This window comes from Oncorhynchus nerka, linkage group LG9a (genome assembly GCF_034236695.1).
Source record: "Oncorhynchus nerka isolate Pitt River linkage group LG9a, Oner_Uvic_2.0, whole genome shotgun sequence".
Lineage (NCBI taxonomy): Eukaryota > Metazoa > Chordata > Actinopteri > Salmoniformes > Salmonidae > Oncorhynchus > Oncorhynchus nerka.
In genome coordinates, this window is record NC_088404.1 from 17,958,992 (window position 1) to 17,981,919 (window position 22,928).

Below are 22,928 nucleotides of genomic sequence, written 5' to 3' on the forward strand. Positions count from 1 at the left end.
TTTAAAGGAGCTTCAGTGGTGCTGGCTGGCAGAAGACGAGCCTAGTGTAGCTCAGTGGAGGAGGAGGATGCAGTAGTAGTAGTAGTAGTAGTAGCTATTGTAGAGAGTAGAGACAGGGTAGTACTGTAATAGTAATTATAGTAGACACCAAATAGGAACTCTGGATCCGGAACATCCTCTCCAGTGCATTGGGAGGTAACGCGTGACTCTCCATTTGAATGTTTAGTAGAAATCAAATATTGAAAACATACTGTGATGTTTGGGTCTACAAAGAGACCGTCATCAACCTTCAACTTGAATTTGATCAGAACATTCTCTCCATACAGGCAGCCCATGGTGATGGCGTCGTCCCAGCTGAGGAAGCGGGGCGGCGGCCCGGAGAAGAGGGGTGGCCCAGAGCCAGTGCCAAGAATGCAGCCTGCCATGATGATGTTCTCCAGTAAGTACTGGTCCCGGCGGGGGCTCTCTCTGGACTCGGCCATGTTCGACCAGCAGAAACAACACCATACCGGGGGACAGATGGTAAGTGAAAGACTGCATGGAATGAGATCTAGTGTCCTCTGCAATGGAGGAGTTGGATGGTTGGTTGGTTGGTTGGTTGGTTGATTCATTAATTTAAACTGTCTGCAATACATGGATGGCTTGAAGAATGGGTTGATTGATTGGTTGTTTGAGGTTTGAGGCTCTCCTGATAACTATTTAGTGCACACCATTTTGTTTATTTTTCCACTGGACTGTATATTGCTATGGACTTTCTTTCTCTGTGTGAAGCACACTTAATCAGTTTTCTAGGCAACCATATCTTAGTGTCCATCACAGGGGGAGGAAATCCTCTTTCTCATGACATGTTCTTATGGCTAGCTAGCTCATCTCTCTGGTCATGTCAAAGATAAGAAGGCGTGTTAGTAGAACGGATGGTTTAAGGCACTGAGTGAGACTATTGATTGAAATACTCAGGCTGGTTTTAATGTGGCCTACACTTGGGAAATGGTTTGGTAATCAACATTCTATCTTCATGCATCAATCACCTATCAGATCTTGTATGTGCTGTGTTGACTTGTTTATTGTGTATTAATAATTGTGTTAACAGGTGGACATGTGCTGGTGTAGCGACGGTAGTTCAGTGACCTCCGCTCGCATGATGAGTAACCTTGCCTGAGACCCGAAGACTGTTTCTGTCTGAGCTTATGCCTAGCTAGGGTTTAGCTCAGTGGGTAATTCTGTTTGAACCTGATCAGTCACATTGGGTTACATCTGGTCATCTGTATCGACATGTCTGTGTCACTTTCTGTTCCCTGTCCGACAGTCGCGCCGGCCCTCCTTCTGTCCAATAGATGAGAACCCAACCGACAAAGAGATCAGGGAGAGCAGGGAGTCGGGGAAGACGGCTGTTGTTTTCTCTCTGAAGAACGAGGTTGGCTGCCTGGTCAAAGCCCTACGCCTTTTTCAGGTGAGTATCTACTGTCCTGCTCCACCCCATCTGCCCCAACAACATTCTCTCCTCATTGTCTATTCTCTGCTCTTCCAGGAGAAGCATGTGAACCTGGCTCACATTGAGTCGCGGATGTCCAAGCGCATCGCTACAGAGGTGGAGATCTACGCCGACTGCAGCTGCAGCAAGAAGGAGTTTAATGAGCTGCTGGAGCACCTCAAAGACCACGTCAATATCATCTCCTTCAACACGCCCCAAAACCAGTGGTCTACAGAAGCAGGTATGACCCAGGAGATTTGTAGGCTTTCAGTTTGATAGTTTTTCAGGACATATTCAGGACATAAGCCACAGCTTATTAAGGTCTCAGTTCAACATTCACATCTGTATGGGCATATGTGGAATACTGAGTGACTTACAGCAAGAACATGAAGACGTTTAGCTTTTGTTCATGGTTCAGAGTGAATGTACACATCTTATCCATATCATCTTATGTTCTGTTTGTTGTCTCATCTTGTAGGAGTATAAATGTATCTGAATGGAGATCTGTGAGTACTGAGTGACTTTTAACCAGACAAAATGTGCTTTTGTTGACCATTTCTTCTTTGTACAATTTAGTGCTAGTGAAAACTATTTTGACATTTTATTGAATGAGTGTTCATCAATGACTACTTGCTGTATGTGAAATTCTCAGAGTAGGTAGTGCTTCAGTTGAATGTGTGTAATGCTTTACCCTGTGTATATATGATGTGTGTGTAATGCTTTATCCTATGTATATATGCCTATGTATATATGATGTGTGTGTGTGTGTGTAATGCTTTATCTTGTGTATACATGATGTGTGTGTGTGATGTGATGTGTGTGTGTGTAATGCTTTATCCTGCGTATTCATGATGTTTTGTGTGTGTGTGTGTGTGTGTGTGTGTGTGTGTGTGTGTGTGTGTGTGTGTGTGTGTGTGTGTGTGTGTGTGTGTGTGTGTGTGTGTGTGTGTGTGTGTGTGTGTGTGTGATGCTTTATCCTGTGTATACATGATGTGTGTGTGTTATGCTTTATCCTGTGTATAGATGACGTGTGTGTTATGCTTTATCCTGTGTACACTAACGTTCAAAAGTTTAGGGTCACTTGGAAATGTCCTTGTTTTGAAAGAAAAGCACATGTTTTGTCCATTAAAATAACATCATATTGATCAGAAATACAGTGGAGACATTGTTAATGTTGTAAATGACAGACCCTCAAAACACCAGTCTCAACGTCAACAGTGAAGAGGTGACTCCGGGATGGTGGCCTTCTTGGCAGAGTTAAAAAGAAAAAGCCATATCTCAGACTGGCCAATAAAAATTAAAGATTAAGATGGGCAAAAGAACACAGACACTGGACAGAGGAACTCTGCCTAGAAGGCCAGCATCCCGGAGTCGCCTCTTCACTGTTGACGTTGAGACTGGTGTTTTGCAGGTACTATTTAATGAAGCTGTCAGTTGAAGACTTGTGAGGTGTCTGTTTCTCAAACTAGACACTCTAATGTACTTGTCCTCTTGCTCAGTTGTGCACCGGGGCCTCCCACTCCTCTTTCTATTCTGGTTAGGGCCAGTTTGTGCTGTTCTGTGAAGAGAGTAGTACACAGCGTTGTACAAGATCTTCAGTTTCTTGCCAATATCTCATATGGAATAGCCTTCATTTCTCAGAACAAGAATATACTGACGAGTTTCAGAAGAAAGTTATATGTTTCTGGCCATTTTGAGCCTGTAATCGAACCCACAAATGCTGATGCTCCAGATACTCAACTAGTCTAAAGAAGGCCAGTTTTATTGCTTCTTTAATCAGGACAACAGTTTTCAGCTGTGCTAACATAATTGCAAAAGGGTTTTATAATGATCAATTAGCCTTTTAAAATGATACAGTTGGATTAGCTAACACAACGTGCCATTGGAACACAGGAGTGATGGTTGCTGATAATGGCCTCTGCACGCCTATGTAGATATTCCATTAAAAATCAGCCGTTTCCAGCTACAATAGTCATTTACAACATTAACAATGTCTACACTGTATTTCCGATCAATTTGATGTTATTTTAATGGACAATTTTTTTTGCTTTTCTTTCAAAAAACAAGGACATTTCTAAGTGACCCCAAACTTTTGAATGGTAGTGTATATATAATGTGTGTGTGTGTGTGTAATGCTTAATTTTGCATATATATGATGTTTGCATCCTTAGATGGGGAGGAAGTTCCTTGGTTCCCCCAGAAGATTGCAGAGCTCGACCAGTGTTCTCACAGAGTGCTGATGTACGGATCAGAGCTTGATGCAGATCACCCAGTAAGTTAGTGTGTTCACTGCTTGGCCGGGTCATCATCGCAAAATTAGAATTGTCTCTCAACTGAATGACCAAAGGAAGTAAATAAGACTTAGATACATAGTGTTTTAATATACACTGAGTATACAAAACATTAAGACCTGCTCTTTCCATGACGTAGACTGACCGGGCAAATCCAGGTGAAAGCTATGATCCCTTATTGATGTCACTTGTTAAATCCACTTCAATCAGTGTAGATGAAGGAGAGGAGACAGGTTAAAGAAGGATTGTTAAGCCTTCAGAAATGAAGACATGGATTGTGTAGGTGTGCCATGAATGGGCCAGACAAAAGTGGTGCCTTTGAACGGGGTGTGATAGTAGGCGTGTGTCAAGAACTGCAACACTGGACCATCAAGGATGGTCCACCACCCAAAGGACATCCAGCCAACTTGACACAATTGTGGGGAAGCAGTGGAGTCAACATGGGCCAGCATCTCTGTGGAACACTTTTGACAACTTGTAGAGTCCATGCTCCTACGAATTGAGGCTGTTCTGAGTCATTAGGTGTTCCTAATGTTTGGTATACTCAGTGTACAACTAATGATCATAATTCCATGGTTATATATATATAAAAATATATGTATATTTGTGCTGATAATACTCAAGGAATTCACAGGAACTACAGTATATCACCACTGTTGGCTGGTTGACTTGATAGATAACTCTGTGTGATCCTGTTCCTTATCTAACTTCTGGTCCCCTGCTCTGACTCCAGGGCTTCAAAGATAACGTATACCGCCAGAGGAGGAAGTACTTTGTGGAAATGGCCATGAATTACAAATAGTATGAGTAGTCTCTTCTCTTCTCTTTCTTTACTGTGGAATCACTCTGGTAACCTGTTATTAGTACTGTTATACTAATTGCAGTGTTAGCACACTATTTAGTTGGTATTACAATGTAAATACACATAACAAATAACAGCTCAGTGTGCATATGATATAATAAAAGAGTGTAATATAAGTGTGGTTATATCCTTATCTGCATCCACCTCCATTCCCTAGTGGCCAGCCTATCCCTCACATCAAGTACACCCTAGAGGAGGTGAGGACCTGGGGTGTGGTGTACAGGGAGCTCACCAAGCTCTACCCCACACACGCCTGTAGAGAGTACCTGAAGAACCTCCCCCTGCTCACTAAGCATTGTGGGTATCGGGAGGACAACATCCCCCAACTGGAGGACGTGTCCCTGTTCTTGAAAGGTATAGGCCTATGAATACCTCTAACAACCCTGATGACTGTAACAGCACATTGTTGTCACGATTATCAGTGTACAGTAGAACCATAACACATTCACTCATAACAGCAAGACTGAATCAGCCTCAGATAGTTTGGTAACACGTTCATCCTCACTAACATTGTCAGTCTCACCTGTGTAACCTCAGGCTGACCCTAAAAAAACACATCTGTCATTGAAACTTCAGGTCCAAAGAAGAAGACATTTCCTTCCTTCAAAGTTCCTTAAAGGCATTGGCCATAATGATCATATATTGATCCTGTTGTTTGTGTGTGACTGTTTCAGAGACGTCTGGGTTCACAGTGAGGCCCGTGGCAGGATACCTGTCTCCTCGGGACTTCCTGGCCGGTCTGGCTTACCGGGTGTTTAACTGTACTCAATATGTCCGGCACAGCACTGACCCGCTCTACACACCCGAACCGTGAGTACATCATCACCAGAGGTATAACATGTTTCCAGTTTCACAGCACTGACCCGCTCTACACACCCGAACCGTGAGTACATCATCACCAGAGGTATAACATGTTTCCAGTTTCACAGCACTGACCCGCTCTACACACCCGAACCGTGAGTACATCATCACCAGAGGTATAACATGTTTCCAGTTTCACAGCACTTGGCATCGCATTACTTGTTCAAACTGAAGCACTCAACATCAAAGTAAAATAAACGATTGTATGATTATTCGAGAGGGAGAGAGAGATGGATAACGATAACAGGAGAGAAAGAGAGAGGGGATAACGATAATGGGGAGTTTAGTCTGTAGCATATTCTTAGTTTCGATAGATGCCGTTTGCATTTCAATAGCCCATATCTAATGATATCAGAATATTATCTGATATCTGGATACAGGGACACGTGTCATGAGCTGCTCGGTCATGTTCCGCTCCTGGCCGACCCCAAGTTCGCCCAGTTCTCCCAGGAGATAGGCCTGGCATCTCTAGGGGCATCTGACGAGGACGTACAGAAACTAGCCACCGTGAGTACAACACCCTGATAATGCACCTAATGCAGGGTGATTTGTAAAAAAAAGAAAAAGAATACAAAAATAAGCGATTTGAATTTTGTTACTTTGATATTTAAAAAAAATAAAGGCTTACTGACTGTTTTGTTCTATGCTGTTGACAGTGTTATTTCTTCACCATTGAGTTCGGCTTGTGCAAACAAGACGGCCAGCTGAGGGCCTATGGTGCAGGTTTGCTGTCATCTATTGGAGAGCTGAAGGTAAAGCGCAAACACACACACACACACACACACACACACTGAGTGACACCTCAGTGACAGGCTGATTATTTCCTCACAGCATGCCCTGTCTGACAAAGCCTCAGTGAAGATGTTTGACCCTGGGACCACCTGCTACCAGGAGTGCCTCATCACAACCTTCCAGGAGGTCTACTTTGTCTCTGACAGCTTTGAAGAAGCCAAAGAGAAGATGAGGTAAAACTAAGGGCAACCCAATGGCTTAATGGATAACAGTTTATTTTTAAGGATTGGGGCAGTGCCACTCCTCTCACAATTATTTGTTTGAAACCCATTTTGCAGCAGTATATGTGTTCTGGAGGCAGCGACTTAAACCGCTAGGCCAGACCATCCTAGGACATGAAGGTTGTGTGTTTGATTCCCACATGGGCCACATATACTGAATATGAGTGTCTAGGAATCAGGACAAAGTTATTCAAATTGCTGCTAAAAACTGCATGCTCTGATTTAGTAGGTTACATGCTGACGAGACAGGAGTCCACTAGTTTAGTAGGTTACATGCTGACAAGACAGGAGTCCACTGGTTTAGTAGGTTACATGCTGACAAGACAGGAGTCCACTGGTTTAGTAGGTTACATGCTGACAAGACAGGAGTCCACTGGTTTAGTAGGTTACATGCTGACAAGACAGGAGTCCACTAGTTTAGTAGGTTACATGCTGACAAGACAGGAGTCCACTGGTTTAGTAGGTTACATGCTGACAAGACAGGAGTCCACTGGTTTAGTAGGTTACATGCTGACAAGACAGGAGTCCACTGGTTTAGTAGGTTACATGCTGACAAGACAGGAGTCCACTGGTTTAGTAGATTACATGCTGACAAGACAGGAGTCCACTGGTTTAGTAGGTTACATGCTGACAAGACAGGAGTCCACTGGTTTAGTAGGTTACATGCTGACAAGACAGGAGTCCACTGGAGTAACTCCTCTTTGCAGTCAGGTATATTCCTTCTACCAACAGGGAGTTTGCCAAGACGATCAAGAGGCCGTTCTCAGTGTACTACAACCCCTACACCCAGAGCATAGACCTGCTGAAGGACACCAGGAGCATTGAGAATGTGGTGCAGGACCTTCGCAGTGACCTCAACACCGTGTGTGATGCCCTGGGCAAGATGAACACATACCTGGGAATATAGCAGTTGTGTATCTTGGGCATACTTATCTTGGAAATATGTTACTTATCTTGTTGAATATAACATCTTTGTGGAAATGAAACAGACATGACCTGTACAGTGCACAGATATCTCTTAAAATAAAAATAGATAAAATAGTAAGTTACACTTAAAACATAAATAACATGTTTGAAGTGACATGAAAAATAAATCAGATCTATTTTCCACTCAGAGTTTATTGTATAGAGCAGAGGTATTCAACTCTGACCCTACGAGGTCCGGAGGCTGCTGGTTTTCTGTTCTACCTGATAATTACACCTGTCTAAATCAGTCCCTGATTAGAGGGGAACAAATAAAAAAATGCAGTGGAACTGGCTTCACGTTCAGAGTTGAGTTTAAGAGGGATAGAGTATAATACAGAAAATATATGGATATGTTTATATACTTGAAATATATAGTATTTGAAATTGTTGGGGGAAATTCAGAGATATTTTTTGACTTATTCTGTACAGTGCATCAAATGTGAAGAATACAACAGGATATTCATAAGTATTGCATTGTTATGCAGTCGAAATGTGTCGCAAATATGTCAAATGTAACTCGGCTGCCATTTGCTTTGAAATAAAGAAATGTCTCAAATGTAATTCAAATACAATACAAATTAGGAAAAGAGAATCACTGTTCTAATATTTTTAATGTCAGGCTTCTTTGGCCTTAATGTTGTAAGTATATGTATACATGTTATGCTAGGACTGGAATGGTTTATTCTCTCTGATGAGGTAACTGATGTAATGTTCCATTTGGAATCTCTGTGCTTTTGCTTTCATGTATCGTTCTACTATACTGTTTTCACTGCACATTGCAAATGTATAGTCTTCATTCACAGCTTTACAAAGAGGAAGACAATTATATTCAAAAGAATACAAATGAATGACTATTAAATGATAAAATAAATCTTTAATTCCTTTATGGTATCAAATAATTTGTACTTTATCACAGTAACACCACTGAAATAGCAACATATCCCACTAACACGACTTTATGTTGTAATATAAAAAAAACTGTTTGTGGGATAGAGGTTCATACACAATTTCCAAAACTAACAATCTAAAGATGATGATTGTTACTTTCATCACATACTGGCTGCAGAAATGTATTAACCATTAGATTTATCCCCACATACAACCATTTCAAGGCAATTCATTGATCATCCACACTGAGCAGTTCATTCATAAATCACAGGTTCAATGTCATTTTAGAGGTTAAGATAAACCCAAACATCTTGAAAGCTATACATTCAGTATAGGCCCTAATATTTAAAAACTTCAGATAAGGTGACTTAACATGGACTTAAGTCAATAAAAAAAATACTTTAGTCCATGTTTTAACGACTTAAGTCCATGTTAAGTCTGTTTATTTCAAGTCTAAATTGGGACCAATGTTCAGTATCTAACAGTACATAACTTTTGAAGGATCTCTTTAACATGAACAAAATGCAGTCAGTTTCAGTAAGAAACAGCCTTATTCATGTAAGTACAGTAAGTGAATCCATAGTTTTAGGAGCAAATTAAACATGTAATATTCAGCAAAATGTAAATGGGTTCCCATGGCTGGTTGAAGCAGCTGAAATGCCTGGCAGGTCTAATCAGTGTCTTCACTGTCAAACACGTTATTCTGGAAGGAAGAAAAGACAGAATTACAGAATGTAGAAAACAATACATTGTTTTCCCCTGTTCATTTTTCTATCTTTTCTCTCATTTAGGAATATCATCCACTTTAAGCTGCTATTCCCCTGACACTCTCCTGACAGACGACCCTGCTCTGGTTCTGCAGTACTCACCCAGCCCCCGTGTTTCTTCACCCAGGCCGTGTGGTGCTCCTGGAGGTAGCGTGTCCCAAAGCCCATGGCCCGGCTCATGGGGTGGAGGTCCAGGGCAGATAGCTTGCTAGTCACCTCGCAGGCCAGGGCAATCTTCTCCCTCTGGACCCTCTCCTCCTTCTCAGGGGCAGGGCAGCCTGTCCGGGCTACAGGACCATCACTCTCTACCCCCGTCACTCCCTGGAGCAGGGTGGAGGTCACCGTCTCAAACAGACTGTAAGTGAAGGAAGTCTGGAGGTGCCTCTGCAAGATGTGGTTACTCATGATCTGAGATGGGGGAGGGTGGAGGGAGGGTGAAAGGACGGGGAAGGAGGGTGCCGGGAGGGTGAGGTCAGCAAGAGTTTGGGTAGAGGGAGTTGAGAGGAAGGGAGACATTTGAACACATAATTGTGAAAGAAGAGTGTACTGTACCTGGTCTTGGACAGAGCCTTATACCGTATTTGGTATTTTTGCATTCGTAATATATAGAGTACTATATACTGTTAATGAGAGTCAAGGGATGTTTGACTATGGAACAAGGACATCTTGTGGTGATAAATGGAGCTGATCGTGGACTACAGGAAAAGGAGGGTCAAACAGGCCCGCATTAACATCAACAGGGCTGTAGTGGAGCAGGTCGAGAGTTTCAAGTTCCTTGGTGTCCACATCACCAACGAACTATCATGGTCCAAACACATCAAGACAGTTGTGAAGCAGGCATGACAACACCTTTTCCCCTCAGGAGACTGAAAAGATTTGGCATGGGTCCCCAGATCCTCAAAAAGTTATACAGCTGCACCATTGAGAGCATCCTGACCGGTTGCATCACCACCTGGTATGGCATCTAACCGTAAGGCGCTACAGAGGGTAGTGCGTACGGCCCAGTACATCACTTTTGCATTTTTTATTTATTTCACCTTTATTTAACCAGGTAGGCCAGTTGAGAACAAGTTCTCAATTACAACTGCGACCTGGTCAAGATAAAGCAAAGCAGTGTGACAAAAACAACAACACAGAGTTACACATAAACAAACGTACAGTCAATAACACAATAGACAAATCTATGTACAGTGTTCGCAAATGTAGAAGAGTAGGGAGGTAAGGCAATAAATAGGCAATGGAAGCGAAATAATTACAATCTAGCATTAACACTGGAGTGATAGATGTGCAGATGACGATGTGCAAGTAACAATATGGGGATGAGGTAGTTGGGTGTGCTATTTACAGATTGGATGTGTACAGGTACAGTGATCGGTAAGCTGCAGCTGATGCATAAAATTAAAGAGGGAGATATAAGACTTCTGCTCCAGTGATTTTTTCAATTCATTCCAGTCATTGACAGCAGAGAACTGGAAGGAAAGGCGGCCAAAGGAAGTGTTGGCTTTGGGGATGACCAGTGAAATACACCTGCTGGAGCGTGTGCTATGGGTGGGTGTTGCTATGGTGACCAATGAGCTGAGATAAGGTGGGGCTTTACCTAACATAGACTTATAGATGACCTGGAGCCAGTGGGTTTGGCGACGAATATGCAGTGAGGGCCAGCCAACGTGAGCATACAGGTCGTAGTGGTGGGTAGTATATGGGGCTTTGGTGACAAAACGGATTTCACTGTGATAGACTACACCCAATTTTCTGAGTAGAGTGTTGGAGGCTATTTTGTAAATTACATCGCCGAAGTCAGGGATCGGTAGGATAGTCAGTTTTACGAGGGTATGTTTGGCAGCATGAGTGAAGGAGGCTTTGTTGCGAAATAGGACGCCGATTCTAGATTTAATTTTGGATTGGAGATGCTTAATGTGAGTCTGGAAGGTGAGCTTACAGTCTAACCAGACACCTAGTTATTTGTAGTTTTCCACATATTCTAAGTCAGAACTGTCCAGAGTAGTGATGCTAGTCGGGTGGGAGGGTGCGGGCAGAGCGGTTGAAGAGCATGCATTTAGTTTTACTAAAGCAGTTGGAGGCCATGGAAGGAGTGTTGTATGGCATTGAAGCTCGTTTGGAGGTTTTGCACAGTGTCCAAATAAGGGTCAGATGTATACAGAATGGTGTCATCTGCGTAGAGGTGGATCAGAGAATCACCAGCAGCAAGAGCGACATCACTGATATATACAGAGAAAAGAGTCGGCCCGAGAATCGAACCCTGTGGCACCCCACACCCCCATAGAGACTGCCAGAGGTCCACCAATTTGACACACTGAACTCTATCAGAGAAGTAGTTGGTGAACCAGGCGAGGCAGTCATTTGAGAAGTGAAGGCTATTGAGTCTGCCAATAAGAATGCAGTGATTGACAGAGTCGAAAGCCTTGGCCAGGTCGATGAAGACAGCTGCACAGTACTGTCTTTTATCGATGGCGGTTATGATATCGTTTAGGACCTTGAGCGTGGCTGAGGTGCACCCATGGCCAACTCGGAAACCATATTGTATAGTGGAGAAGGTACGGTGGGATTCGAAATGGTCGGTGATCTGTTTGTTAACTTGGCTTTCGAAGATTTTAGGTCTATAACAGTTTGGGTCTAGAGTGTCTCCCCCTTTGAAGAGGGGGATGACCGCGGGATGACCGTGGCAGCTTTCCAATCATTGGGGATCTCAGACAATACAAAAGAGAGGTTGAGCAGGCTAGTAATAGGGGTTGCAACAATTTCAACGGATAATTTTAGAAAGAGAGGGTCCAGATTGTCTAGCCCAGCTGATTTGTAGGGATCCAGATTTTGCAGCTCTTTCAGAACATCAGCTGTGTGGATTTGGGTGAAGGAGAAGCGGGGTGGGGCTTGGGCAAGTTGCTGCAGAAGGTGCTGAGATGTTGGCCGGGGTAGGGGTAGCCAGGTGGAAAGCACTTTTTTTTTAAGTAGAAGCTCGAATTGTTTGGGCACAGACCTGGATAGTATGACCGAACTCTGCAGGATTTCTCTGCAGTAGATTGCAACTTCACCCCCCTTGGCAGTTTTATCTTGTCGGAAAATGTTATAGTTAGGGATGGAAATGTCAGGATTTTTGGTGGCCTTCCTAAGCCAGGATTCAGACAAGCCTAGGACATCCGGGTTGACGGAGTGTGCTAAAGTGTGCTAATAAAACAAAGTTAGGGAGGAGGCTTCTAATGTTAACATGCATGAAACCAAGGCTTTTACGGTTACAGAAGTCAACAAATGAGAGCACCTGTGGAATGGGAGTGGAGCTAGGTGCTGCAGGGCCTGGGTTATCCTCTACATCACCAGATGGAAAGAGGAGGAGGAGGATAAGGGTATGGCTAAAGGCTATAAGAACTGGTCGTCTAGTGCTTTCAGGAAAAAAGAGTAAAAGGAGAAGATTTCTGGGCGTGGAAGAATAGATTCAAGGCATAATGTACATACAAGGGTATGGTAGGATGTGAATACAGTGGAGGTAAACCTAGGCATTGAGTGACGATGAGAGGTTTTGTCTCTAGAGGCACCATTTAAACCAGGTGAGGTCACCACATGTGTGGGGGGTGGAACAAAAGGGCTAGCTAAGGCAAAGCCCCGTCCTATTTCAGCTCGCTGGTCACCATAGCAGCACCCACTCGTAGCACACGCTCCAGCAGGTATATCTCACTGGCCACCCCCAAAGCCAATTCCTCCTTTGGTCGCCTTTCCTTCCAGTTCTCTGCTGCCACTGACTGGAACGAACTGCAAAAAATCACTGAAGCTGGAGATTCCCATCTCCCTCACTAGCTTTAAGAACCAGCTGTCAGAGCAGCTCACAGATCACTGCACCCGTTCATAGTCCATCTGTATACAGCCCATCTATCTACCTCATTCCCATACTGTATTTATTTATTTTGCTCCTTTTGCACCACAGTATCTCTACTTGCACATCCATATTTTGCACATCTACCATTCCAGTGTTTAATTGCCATATTGTAATTACTTCGCCACCATGGCCTATTTATTGCCTTAACTCCCTTATTTGACCTTATTTGCACTCATTGTATATATACTTTTTTTCTACTGTATTATTGACTGTATGTTTTGTTCATTGCATGTGTAACTCTGTGTTGTTGTATGTATCGAACTGCTATGCTTTATCTTGGCCAGGTCGCAGTTGCAAATGAGAACGTGTTCTCAACTAGCTTACCTGGTTAAATAAAGGTGAGAAAAAAAATATATATATATATATATATATAAAAAAAAATATATATATATATATATATAATGCTCAAAAAAATAAAGGGAACACTTAAACAACACAATGTAACTCCAAGCCAATCACACTTCTGTGAAATCAAACTGTCCACTTAGGAAGCAACACTTATTGACAATAAATTTCACATGCTGTTGTGCAAATGGAATAGACAACAGGTGGAAATTATAGGCAATTACCAGACCAGACCACATCTCTGTTCCTATGCTTCCTGGCTGATGTTTTGGTCACTTTTGAATGCTGGCGGTGCTTTCACTCTAGTGGTAGCATGAGACGGAGTCTACAACCCACACAAGTGGCTCAGGTAGTGCAGCTCATCCAGGATGGCACATCAATGCGAGCTGTGGCAAGAAGGTTTGCTGTGTCTGTCAGCGTAGTGTCCAGAGCATGGAGGCGCTACCAGGAGACAGGCCAGTACATCAGGAGACGTGGAGGAGGCCGTAGGAGGGCAACAACCCAACAGCAGGACCGCTACCTCCGCCTTTGTGCAAGGAGGAGCAGGAGGAGCACTGCCAGAGCCCTGCAAAATGACCTCCAGCAGGCCACAAATGTGCATGTGTCTGCTCAAACGGTCAGAAACAGACTCCATGAGGGTGGTATGAGGGCCCGACGTCCACAGGTGGGGGTTGTGCTTACAGCCCAACACCGTGCAGCACGTTTGGCATTTGCCAGAGAACACCAAGATTGGCAAATTCGCCACTGGCGCCCTGTGCTCTTCACAGATGAAAGCAGGTTCACACTGAGCACATGTGACAGACGTGACAGTCTGGAGACGCCGTGGAGAACGTTCTGCTGCCTGCAACATCCTCCAGCATGACCGGTTTGGCGGTGGGTCAGTCATGGTGTGGGGTGGCATTTCTTTGGGGGGGCCGCACAGCCCTCCATGTGCTCGCCAGAGGTAGCCTGACTGCCATTAGGTATCGAGATGAGATCCTCAGACCCCTTGTGAGATCATATGCTGGTGAGGTTGGCCCTGGGTTCCTCCTAATACAAGACAATACTAGACCTCATGTGGCTGGAGTGTGTCAGCAGTTCCTGCAAGAGGAAGGCATTGATGCTACTGGCCCGCCCGTTCCCCAGACCTGAATCCAATTGAGCACATCTGGGACATCATGTCTCGGCTCCATCCACCAACGCCACGTTGCACCACAGACTGTCCAGGAGTTGGCGGATGCTTTAGTCCAGGTCTGGGAGGAGATCCCTCAGGAGACCATCCGCCACCTTATCAGGAGAATGCCCAGGCGTTGTAGGGAGGTCATACAGGCACGTGGAGGCCACACACACTACTGAGCCTCATTTTGACTTGTTTTAAGGACATTACATCAAAGTTGGATAAGCCTGTAGTGTGGTTTTCCACTTTAATTTTGAGTGTGACTCCAAATCCAGACCTCCATGGGTTGATAAATTTGATTTCCATTGATAATTTTTGTGTGATTTTGTTGTCAGCACATTCAACTATGTAAAGAAAAAGTATTTAATAAGAATATTTCATTCAGATCTAGGATGTGTTATTTTAGTGTTCCCTTTATTTTTTTGAGCAGTGTATATTGAGCAGGGCTGGAGGCGCTACAGTGAAATAAGACAATAATCATAAACCAAAACAGCAATGGACAAGGCATATTGACATTAGGGAGAGGCATGCATAGACTAGTGATCATAGGATCCAGTGAGTAGCTTGGCGAGCTGGAGACACGGCGATTCAGACAGCTAGTGGGCCGAGGCTAGCAGGATAGCAGAAGGGCCTTCGGGGGACGTCGCGACGGAAGAGGCAAAGCTTCCTGACATCCTGGACCTATATACTAGGCAGTGTCAGAGGAAGGCCCCCAAAAATTGTCAAAGACTCCAGTAATCAAAGTCATAGACTGTCGTCTCTGCTACCGCACGGCAAGCGGTACTGGAGCGCCAAGTCTAGGACCAAAAGGCTCCTTATAACAGCTAGAACCCCAAAGCCACAAGACTTCTGAACAACTAATCAAATGGCCACTGGACTATTTACATTGCATCCCTTTGTTTTTACACTGCTGCTACTCGCTGTTCATTATCTATGCACTGTCACTTTACAAATGACCTCGATTAACCTGTACCCCACTGACTCGGTACCGGTGCCCCCTGTATATAGCCTTAGTATTATTTTGTAAATATCTTTTGTTACTTTTTGATTTAAAAAAAAAAAACTTTAGTTTCTTAGCTCTATTTCTTGAACAGCATTGTTGGTAAAGGGTTTGTAAGTAAGCATTTCACTGTAAGGTCTACACCAGTTGTATTCAGCATTTCACTGTAAGGTCTACACCAGTTGTATTCAGCATTTCACTGTAAGGTCCACACCAGTTGTATTCAGCATTTCACTGTAAGGTCTACACCAGTTGTATTCAGCATTTCACTGTAAGGTCCACACCAGTTGTATTCAGCATTTCACTGTAAGGTCGACACCAGTTGTATTCAGCATTTCACTGTAAGGTCTACACCAGTTGTATTCAGCATTTCACTGTAAGGTCGACACCAGTTGTATTCAGGATTTCACTGTAAGGTCGACACCAGTTGTATTCCGCGCATGTGACAAATAAGATTTTATTTGTAATGGGTAGTCCAATTGCATTTGAAACCCTTCCCCTTTCTCCCCATGAAAAGACACACACACCTCCTCATTCAGCTTGTCTCCAGACACCTTCAGCAACTCCACTAGTCTTCGGATGACATCTGCAGGGAGACAAAACCAATCAGTAACTGTCCATTCACATCTGCGGCATCAGAAAGGCACTAAGTTCAAGTTCAACTTTATGCAAATCATTGCATTGCAGTACTTTGAAAGCTACAACTGTAAGGAAAATCACTTAAAGGTGCTACACATATCATTTCTCAGAATGGCTCCCCTATGTGGAAGCTAGGTAAATTGCAACAGCACTTGGCTGCATTCAAAACACATCTCCCCCTACCCACATCCTATTTCCCCGTAACATGGTGGAAACTCACGCTTGAGCCTTTTACTTTCGGTTTTGGTCCACCAGCTTCAAACAGCTATAAAAATATATTTTTTGTTATTGAAAAATATATTTCTCAGCGATTTAGATGGTACAATGATTCCCTACACGACTCAGTGCTTGATTTCTTACATAAACTGAAATTGAACAGTGTAGAATTTTTGCAACCAGGAAATGACAGAGTGACTTCTACATTGGCCGCTTGAACCATTTTCCACTAGATAACACAGCCACACAGCCATCCCATTTTGACAACAGATGCCGCTCCGGCGGGAGAAATCAATAGTCGAATATCACAGCCAATCACAACACTGGCCGGTAAGTAATACTGTGAAACACTATAATTCCACTATTACTGCACATATATTACGGCCATTTTCTGAAATTACAATGCAGCTTTAATAGCACCTTTAATAGCACCTTTAATAGATCGAATCCATTTATCATCATAAACGTTATTGTTATAAGTGTGAAAGAGACCCACCATGTTGATCCTCTGTCCCGTCTGACTCTATGTCGTCTGTTGTGATCTGCACAGAGTCTGCAATCTGAGTCAACCTGTCTGCTACTCCATTCAAGGTATTGCCCTCTCCTCCTGCAGCTCCAGTAGCTGCTTTACACACACACCACCCACCCACCCACACACCACCCACACGCACGCACACACCAGCCACCCACCCACACACACACCACCCACCCACACGCACACACACACCACCCACCACCCACCCACACGCACGCCACGCACACACACCACCCACACACACACCACCCACACACAGTGTTTTTAGTTGCAGGGGTTACATAAATGTGTATGTTCTAAGTAGCACAATATTCTGTGATCAATCCATATATTTGACATATAATATTCTACGGTTCCGCACCAGAGGAGGCTGGTGAGAATATCTATAGGAGGCCGGGATAATTGTAACGGTTGGAATGGAATCAATAGAACGGTATCAAACATAAGGAAACCACAGGTTCTGTTCCATTCCAGCCATTATAATGAGTGTGTCCTCCTATAGCTCCACAGAATGTTCCATACCTGTAACTGTATAGATACTAGGTGTGGATACCCCCCCCCCCCCCCCGGTCTTTGTTGCTCCCTTTTCCACCACCACTGTTTTCAACTACCTCTTACCTGCCACTGGGCCATGTCTGGACGGAGCACAACCTCCTAATTTGTAGTGTATGGGACCGGTGTCATAAAATCTAGCATTATGTCTGGATGGAGGAGGACCTTCTTTTTGAATGAGGCCTTGACATTGAGGCATTGGGCCAGACCGCTGCCTCTTCCTTTTGCCACAGTAAGCCATGAGCAGTCGATACTCATCGCTACGTTGGTCCACTCCGCATGCATCCACGGCCCCTGCTGTTGCATGGTTCTCCATCTCACTGCCACGCCACACACAACCTGACAGCCTGGAACACTGCAGGATCTGCAGAATTAAAGAAAACATTAAGAAATGTCATGTTGACTTACGTTGGTCGCTAACCATTTAAAAACAATAATCTCTAGTATAAAACAGGCGCCGTTTCCCTCTTCAATAATCATTCTGGGGGACCCACAGACAGTGCACGGTTTTGTTCCAGCACAGCAGGGTAGGCTATTAACATCTGATTCAAATAATAAAGTGGAATCAGGTGTGACATATTACTGGGCTGGAACAAAATGTTACACAGCATGTGGGTCCCCAGGACCGAACAACACCAAACAGTGCAAAATTAGTCTCCCTGAAGGCTGTGGTGGACAGTGGCAGCGCGTGGGCAAAATCACTAGGGAAGCCAAGCCGAGGCAGCAAAAAAAAAATCCATATTACAACCTATGTGGTGATAATTGCTTTGTTCTCCCTATAACCCATTCATTCGTACGCCGCCGTGATGTACAGTACAATAAGGTCGAGACAACAAAAAGACAACACACAGTGGCAGAATAACTACAACTATTTTTGTTTCATCACAAAACTGGAGAGCAACATCTACTGCAAAACAGTAGTTTTGGAATTGTTAGTTAGATTACTTGTTGGTTATTACTGCATTGTCGGAAGTAGAAACACAAGCATTTCGCTACACTCGCATTAACATCTGCTAACCATGTGTATGTGACAAATAAAATGTGATTTGATTTGATATCCACAAAGCAAATATTGCATTAAACAGTTACATGACCTGCAGCATGGTCAAGAAAGTTAATGTTTTCGACAGTTTACTAAACTACTACTGATCAGGGAGTTACCGCAAGTCAGAACAAAGACAACAGGAGCACTGCCTCCACTATCCAGCAACGTTTCAACTTAAACATCATCAAATCAACTAGGCTACATATGCTTAGTTTAATACACTGAAAACAAACTTAAAGATACCAAAAACTATTTAGTCAAATCGATGTTCTTAAATATCACGTGGCTGTCCATGGTAGGCCTACTGATTTCGGGCTGTGTGTGTGTGTGTGTGTGTCAGTGGAGGCTGCTGAGGGGAGGACAGCTCATAGTAATGAGTATCAAACATGTGGTTTCCATGTGTTTGATAATGTTACATTGACTCCATCCCAGCCATTACTATAAGCCGTCCTCCCCTCAGCAGCCTCCACTGGTGTGTGCGCAGGGTCTAGTGGTTAAGAGCGTTGGACTAGTAACCGGAACTGAACAGGTAGTTAACCCACTGTTCCTAGGCCGTCATTGAAAATAAGAATTTGTTCTTAACTGACTTGCCTAGTTAAATAAAGGTAAAAAAAAAAAAAAATGTTATTAAAAAATAAATAATTGTTTACTCATGCTAGTTGTTGACTAGTTGAACACCAATACCATCCTCCTCTCTGTCATGTTAGCCAAACGGTCTATGGCGCTGTCATACAGTACACTTTTAGTTTCTGTTTTCATAGGCTACCAAGCTAAAATGCTTGCTAGCCTAACTAGCTAGCTAGTTAACGTGAGTCTACTAGGCTACATATTGAACTTCAATCGTCTCAGGCCAGTGGCACAATATATTAATTTATGGTTAGATAAACGGATGTGATTTGATTGGTGTGAAGCCAAATTCAAACTGGCCTCCCTTACGGGGAGTTTTTCTGCGCCAGGACAACCCACAGTTGAGCTCACATCAACGCTGATTGTCTAATTATTTTATATTTTATTTATCAAGGGAGGCCAAATCAAGTGCTTCACCGGCAACATGTCATACTCTTTTGGTCCAGACAGCATCAGATACGTGGGCTACCCATACTGAGACAGAGGGGCGCTGTTTCCCTCGCTCGGGTGATTTTTCCGGTGAAAATTGTGAAAACACAGAGACCAAAGATAGATAATTTTATAGGTCAAATATTTGGGGAAGCCTGTTATGCAAGAATACACGCCACTGGTGGTGGACAAACTTTATTTTATGTTATTTTATTTGTTTTAGCCTTCGTTTTCTCATTTTGGTTCACCATACTACCAGCTTCAGGGAGTTATGAATTGTTTCACATCAAGTTAGTTTCACTTTCATGGTGAAAGTCAAATAGCGCATAAACTTTACAGGTGATTGCTTATGCAAAAATATACTTACTGTAGCCATACAGTATGCCACGTAGGCTAAATAATTTGCTGCTCGGTTACAGACAGCGAACGTGGGTTACCTACTTGAGTAAATAAGGTTACTTTCACTGTAATAATGGAGTAATCACTTTCTCGTTTTCAAAGTTCTTTGACTGAAAAATCGATGTGGCTGTAGGACAGTCTACACAAATAACATCGACAGAAAACCAAAAGCATACAAATAGTAGGCTAAACCGTAAACACACTTACCTATAAATTCTTTCAGCAAATATATGATGATGCTTTCACCTTGAATAAGGAACCATAACTAGATTTGAGATTCATAACGGGACATTCTACTTCCTCCTACACTTTTCTGGTGAAAACTACTCTGTACTGCCACCCCCTGGATGTGATGAACTATATTTTTTGGGCGCGTTCCTCTAGTCTGGCTAACACCGAACTCTCATGTCCTCCAGACTTTAGAGTCTGGTATGGCTCTTCGAGGTTTTTCCTCTTCTATGTTATATTGGCGTTCACAGAATTTCATGTGCACCTACTGTGCGGGGTGGAAACAGGATTCTCCCCCAAAAACGGAACAAACTACCAAAAACAAATAAAATAAAAATATACTAAATCAAACAACCTTTCTGTTAAAAAATAGGTTATATCAGATCCCTCCACAGGCTCAAGGGGAGCCTGGGAGGGTGGGCCGTATTCCGGCGCTTGTACCCCTTGCAAGTCTTTAGATGTGAAATCGTTAACTCCCAAAAACGTTTGCCCTCTGGATCGTTACAACATTTGAGAGGCACACAGCGATGCGGTACTGAGCTCAACTTGGCCTCTGCATGCCTCCAGAGGCTCTACAATTGCATCACACCCTCCATACGGAGCCTCCGACCACATTTTCAGATCAAGCATAAATAGGCTTTTACAGGGCACTCCAGGATCTTGTGATCATGATCCCCACCACCCTTGCAACACTGTAGTCCTTCTACACACCGTTCTTCAGTATACTCCATCCATCTGCACACACTTGAAACATGGCCAAATTCTTTACAATTTTTACACTGCTTTCGTTTGGGGACAAAAGCTCTTACTGTAGTATCATCTAAAATAAGGAGGCACGACAACAAGGTTCTAGCTTCAGCATGTTTACTAGCCTAGTCTGCGCATGTCATACATAGGTACGGATACCCACAAGGGCCATCCTATTACGTCCTCCCTCTCAAATTAACAAGAATTCAACATTCATAACCACAGGAGCATAACTGAATTGGAAGCCAGTGTTATTCTCTTTAACACCACATCCTGAAATAGTATGAAAGCATTCAATTACACAGTCTGAACTCCTATGCATTAACTTAGGTACAGTCTCTTTTTGCTGGGTATGGTCCCCAACAGTATTTCAGCCACTCTGGTGGCTTCACATCCCCTTTTGGGTGAGCTTGTGGCTCTGTGAGAATGCTCTCTCCTTCCCTCTATTTTTGTGCATTGTCTTTGGCCTCAGTCTGTGTGGCTGGTAGATCTGGAAGAGCTCTGAGGTGTGTTTTGTTCCTTCGTACCTCCTCTGAGCCTGTGTCCACCACATAGGAGCGTGGGGCATCTGCTTTCCTCAGCACTATTGCTGGTGTCTTTGAGTTTGTAATCAACACACGGTGTTGCTCCTCCACACAATGTGGATTAGCACGGTGTCTCTGATAAAAGTCTCCAGTTTGTGATTGTTTCAGTCATTTGTCCCTCTTAGCGAAGACCTTCCTGTTAGGCCAACTGAGCCAGCGAGACAGGTAATGGAGAGCGCAGCCTCCTGCCCATCAGGAGCTCAGCAGGCAACAGCCCATGATGCAGTGGTGTAACTCTGTAAGCTAACAGAGCCCTGTATGGATCCTTGTTCTCTTTCAGCAGTCCCTTGACTGTTTTCACAGTTCCCTCTGCCTCACCATTACTCTGTGAATGGTAGGGGCTACTGGTCACATGTGTGAAGCAGAAAATAAGCTATTGGAAAACTGGGGAGCGTTATCTGTAACCAGAGCCTCAGCGACCCCTTGCCTGGAAAAAAATGACTTTAATCCATTGACTTTAATCCAACACCAGCTGATGTGGTTATGGGTGTCTTTGCTATTTCAATGTATCTTGAAAAGTAATCTACCACTAGCAGATAAGTGCAATTTTTCCAATAGAACATATCTGCCCCTACCTTTTGCCATGGCCGTTTTGGCAACTTCATTGACATCATTGATTCAGGATGACAATATTGACATTTTGCACACACCTCACACTGGACCACCAGCTTGGCAATCTGAGTACTCAGACCAAGCCACCAAGCCAGACTGTTGAGCCCTCAGTTTGCATTTGGTTATCCCCATGTGTCCCTCATGTTTTCCTTTCATGAGAAGGTCTCCATTACAGTGGAAGTCACTTTGATGCACCCAATAGGGTTTCAGCAGCTGAGGCAGTTCCTCCTGCCTGGGCCATCCCTTTGGTGCACCCAATAGGGCTTCAGCAGCTGAGGTAGTTCCTCCTGCCTGGGCCATCCCTTTGGTGCACCCAATAGGGCTTCAGCAGCTGAGGCAGTTCCTCCTGCCTGGGCCATCCCTTTGGTGCACCCAATAGGGCTTCAGCAGCTGAGGTAGTTCCTCCTGCCTGGGCCATCCCTTTGGTGCACCCAATAGGGTTTCAGCAGCTGAGGCAGTTCCTCCTGCCTGGGCCATCCCTTTGATGCACCCAATAGGGCTTCAGCAGCTGAGGCAGTTCCTCCTGCCTGGGCCATCCCTTTGGTGCACCCAATAGGGCTTCAGCAGCTGAGGCAGTTCCTCCTGCCTGGGCCATCCCTTTGGTGCACCCAATAGGGCTTCAGCAGCTGAGGCAGTTCCTCCTGCCTGGGCCATCCCTTTGGTGCACCCAATAGGGCTTCAGCAGTTGAGGTAGTTCCTCCTGCCTGGGCCATCCCTTTGGTGCACCCAATAGGGCTTCAGCAGTTGAGGCAGTTCCTCCTGCCTGGGCCATCCCTTTGGTGCACCCAATAGGGCTTCAGCAGCTAAGG

At 44.0% G+C, this 22,928-nt stretch overlaps 2 protein-coding genes across 3 annotated transcripts; one reads left to right on the top strand and one right to left on the bottom strand.

Annotated features, from left to right (window-relative positions):
- The first annotated feature begins 332 nt into the window (after nucleotides 1–332).
- Nucleotides 333–8,348, top strand: tph2 (tryptophan hydroxylase 2 (tryptophan 5-monooxygenase)). Its single transcript, XM_029667466.2, has 11 exons — nucleotides 333–522; nucleotides 1,307–1,450; nucleotides 1,529–1,712; nucleotides 3,643–3,743; nucleotides 4,496–4,563; nucleotides 4,782–4,978; nucleotides 5,299–5,434; nucleotides 5,866–5,992; nucleotides 6,142–6,237; nucleotides 6,317–6,450; nucleotides 7,231–8,348. The coding sequence occupies exons 1-11, from the start codon at nucleotides 334–336 to the stop codon at nucleotides 7,403–7,405; spliced, it is 1,551 nt and encodes a 516-aa protein (XP_029523326.1). The 5' UTR covers nucleotide 333; the 3' UTR covers nucleotides 7,406–8,348.
- si:ch211-218c6.8 (apoptosis facilitator Bcl-2-like protein 14) lies at nucleotides 8,319–20,269 on the bottom strand. 2 transcript variants are annotated; one of them, XM_029667468.2, is made up of 6 exons: nucleotides 20,156–20,269; nucleotides 17,515–17,812; nucleotides 16,858–16,983; nucleotides 16,034–16,092; nucleotides 9,222–9,527; nucleotides 8,319–9,055 (listed from the first exon to the last, which is right to left on the bottom strand). In XM_029667468.2, the coding sequence occupies exons 2-6, from the start codon at nucleotides 17,762–17,764 to the stop codon at nucleotides 9,023–9,025; spliced, it is 774 nt and encodes a 257-aa protein (XP_029523328.2). In that variant the 5' UTR covers nucleotides 17,765–17,812; nucleotides 20,156–20,269; the 3' UTR covers nucleotides 8,319–9,022. The 2 variants fall into 2 exon arrangements, with proteins under 2 accessions (XP_029523328.2, XP_029523327.2); XM_029667467.2 differs by having other exon boundaries at nucleotides 16,858–16,986.
- Nucleotides 20,270–22,928: the final 2,659 nt, after the last annotated feature.